This window comes from Cajanus cajan, chromosome 11, assembly GCF_000230855.2.
Source record: "Cajanus cajan strain Asha chromosome 11, NIPB_CcT2T_4, whole genome shotgun sequence".
In the NCBI taxonomy this organism is placed as follows: domain Eukaryota; kingdom Viridiplantae; phylum Streptophyta; class Magnoliopsida; order Fabales; family Fabaceae; genus Cajanus; species Cajanus cajan.
The window spans coordinates 46,980,559-46,983,749 of NC_138527.1; the positions used below are offsets into that span (position 1 = coordinate 46,980,559).

The 3,191-nt window shown below is 26.9% G+C and overlaps 1 protein-coding gene across 1 annotated transcript; it reads left to right on the forward strand.

The window, feature by feature from the left end:
• Positions 1–1,608: 1,608 nt before the first annotated feature.
• Positions 1,609–2,978, forward strand: LOC109797177 (large ribosomal subunit protein P1y). Its single transcript, XM_020357125.3, has 4 exons — positions 1,609–1,750; positions 1,860–1,935; positions 2,408–2,623; positions 2,725–2,978. Exons 2-4 carry the CDS (start codon positions 1,867–1,869, stop codon positions 2,776–2,778), a joined length of 339 nt encoding a protein of 112 aa, XP_020212714.1. The 5' UTR covers positions 1,609–1,750; positions 1,860–1,866; the 3' UTR covers positions 2,779–2,978.
• Positions 2,979–3,191: the final 213 nt, after the last annotated feature.

Here is a 3,191-nt window from a genome sequence, read left to right on the forward strand (position 1 = left end):
ATTTAAAATTATTACATATTATTTTATTATATTATAATATACTATTTGCTACTTTAACAAAATATCTTTTTTTTTCTTATATTTTATCTTATCATGCTGATTTAGTGTAATAAAATTTATTTTATAAATAAATAGAATAACTACAATTTTTATACATACAAATTGATATACACACATATAAGTCCCTATAAAATATATATTTTTTTGTTTTCATCCCTTTAAAATTTAAATCAACTATTTTTAGTCCCTAATAATCATTTTAAGACGGATAAATAACACTTCTTTTAAGAATTTATAATTTTTTTAAAGGTGCTAAATATCGACATTATATTAATAATGATTGTAGATAATACTTAAGATGGTTACTTAATTTTTTTAATAAATAAAAAGTAGTTAAAAAGTAATTACATAAAAATAAGGACTAAAAATAATAATTTTAATTTTATAAGGATGAAAAATAAAGAAAAATTATATAAAAATTAAAATCAAAACTTGATAATTTTATTGGGATGAAAAATACATTTAAGCCAATTTATAATAAGTTATACATATAAATAAGTAATATATATATATATATATATATATATTAATTTACAATTTAAATAAATAAATATATTTTGAGCATATAAATTATATTTTATATTTGTAAAAAAAAATTATATTTAGACAAAAATATATTTTTAATTATTAATAGTTTATTTTAAAATATTAAATTTAATTTGAAAATGTATGTGATAAATACAAATTGAAATAGATAAAAACTTAAAGTAATTTTTATAAAAAAATTTAACAAATAAATATGTCTAAAAGTACTCTCTTTAAAGAGAAATTCCTACAAATCTTTTCATATATTCTTATTTAATATATCGGGGTGAATTAAGGATGAAGTGTGAAACAATTGTTAGAAAAATCGAGTGTTTCTCAATAGTCATCATATTTTTTCAGGCATGACTGTCTTTTAAAGATATGTATTAGTTAGTCTTTGAAGAAAAGTTTGATTGGCCTTTTAGTTTATCATATTTAACATACAAGAGTAATTACTATAGGTGTAAGTTTACTAATTTTAATAACTAGTGTCAAAGCAAATTATAAATTACATTTTTTTTTTTGTTTCTGTTTTAATTTTTGATTGATGATATTCTGAATTTTGTTGTTTTATTTTTATTTTTTATATATTTTAATTAACTGTTTACATTTCAAATTAATTAATTTTTTATTTTTAATTAGAATTAAAATTATTATTTTTTCGTCAAATTCACTTGACTAATTCTTATATATTAAACTAGAATCATTATTTTATTATTTTAATAGTTTTTATGTTTTATTTATATTTTTTTGCAGATGTTTTTATCAACTCTTCTTTTAAAACTCAAATCTTTAAAAGTAATTATACACATATTTTGTAATTATATATAAGTTTAACGTAAACTGAATATGCACATATCTTATAATTTCAAATATTCTATTTTTATTTATATTTATAAAATTTAACCTAAATGTAAAATATTCGTACAATGTAGTAATTTTTTGATTAAGAAAACAAAATATGGATAATCCATTGTGGACTGGTGTCTAAAAAAAAGAGAAAAGAAAGACACAATGAAGAAAATCAAATATGGGCCCTAAACGATGAGGCCCATAAACTGTTTTTGTTCACCTTTTAAACCCTCAAACCCTAACTCGGACTACACTTGCGGCTGCAGAGAAGCACTCTTCATTCTTCTGTTGCTCCGATCTGCTTTCTCCGAAGGTAGCTCTTGTAGCATGTATTACCTTTGACGATATTATGTGAATACTTGTTTTTTTCATGCGAATATTATTCTGATATGTATTATTTTCCTTAATTAACTGATTTGCAGTTTCAAAATGTCGGTTGGAGAAGTTGCTTGTTCATACGCTGCTCTCATCCTTCACGAAGATGGAATTGGCATCACTGTATCCTTTTAAGTGTCCTTTAGTTTTGCGTTGATAAATTGTGCGTGGTTGTTCGATATTTTTTTTGTTTCTGCTTATGTATTTCTATCATTGGCTTCGATTTTGACTCAATTGGAGTATTGTGTGTAATTAGGGTCTATATTTTCTATTGTGGGTTGGGTATCGAATAGATGTAAGTGTCCCTTAGTGTTTCTATCGTTGGTTTATATTTTCTATTGTTGGGTTGAGTGCCGAATAGATTTTAGTACCGGATAATTTGATTATAACAAAGCAAAATGTTCTTTTTTTGGATGAAGAAAGTGTATCAGATGATTTTGTTATCATTATTTTGATTCAAAAAGCGGGTATAATTTAATAACTGTTTTGTTATTTTGGGGGTATTTTATTTTCCTCGGGAGAGAAGTTGTGGAATTTGAGGTTTATCACAAATGAATGTGTGAATTTGGCGTGTTGTTCCTTAAGTCATGAATAGGCCGATAAGATCGTTGCTTTGCTGAAGACTGCAAAGGTTGAAGTTGATTCTTATTGGCCCACCTTATTTGCCAAACTCGCCGAAAAGAAAAATCTTGGCGATTTGATAGCAAATGCTGCGGGAGGTGGGGCACCAGCTGCTGTTGCAGTCGCCCCAGTTGCTGCTTCAGGTGGTGGTGCTGCCGCAGCTGCTCCAGCTGCTGAGGAGAAGAAAAAGGTAACTCTTTAGTGAAGATGTTGGTTCTTGCTGTTGTTGAATCCTGCCTTGTTTTGGCTCGCGGTTATCTAATTTGTATTTTGTGTGTTGCATTTTTATAGGAAGAGCCTGAAGAGGAGAGTGACGATGATATGGGATTCGGCTTGTTCGATTAAGGACTTTCTCGATGTGATCTGGTCAATTTTTGTGTTTCTTTAAGTTACTTTATGGATATCCTAGATTTTCTTTTAGTGATGGCTATTTATATTTGTATACGACTTGATTTTGTAGTGCTATGAACATCTAAACATGGGTTTATGTTCAATTGAGGATTTAGACAAGAGGAATGTTTACTTGTTATTTTGGTTTTTCTCCATCTTGTTTGTGTCTCCCCTTTTGCCTTATTGTTTCACTCTTTTATTGCCCGTCACTCTTGCTGAATTGACATTTGATAGTTAATTCTGGCACAAAATTTATCTTCTTGCTTGGCATGTGATATGATCATATTAGGACGACATTATAGTTGAGGTTTGATATATACTAATTTGGGTTTTCAAATTAATATGATGACATTGTTCGTTATGTTGCT

Excerpts from the sequence above, each read along its gene's own strand:
- LOC109797177 (XM_020357125.3), top strand. The coding sequence starts at position 1,867 with ATGTCGGTTGGAGAAGTTGCTTGTTCATACGCTGCTCTCATCCTTCAC. Across the intron at positions 1,936-2,407 it reads AAGATGGAATTGGCATCACT|GCCGATAAGATCGTTGCTTT; the intron begins GTATCCTTTTAA and ends AGTCATGAATAG. Across the intron at positions 2,624-2,724 it reads CTGCTGAGGAGAAGAAAAAG|GAAGAGCCTGAAGAGGAGAG; the intron begins GTAACTCTTTAG and ends GCATTTTTATAG.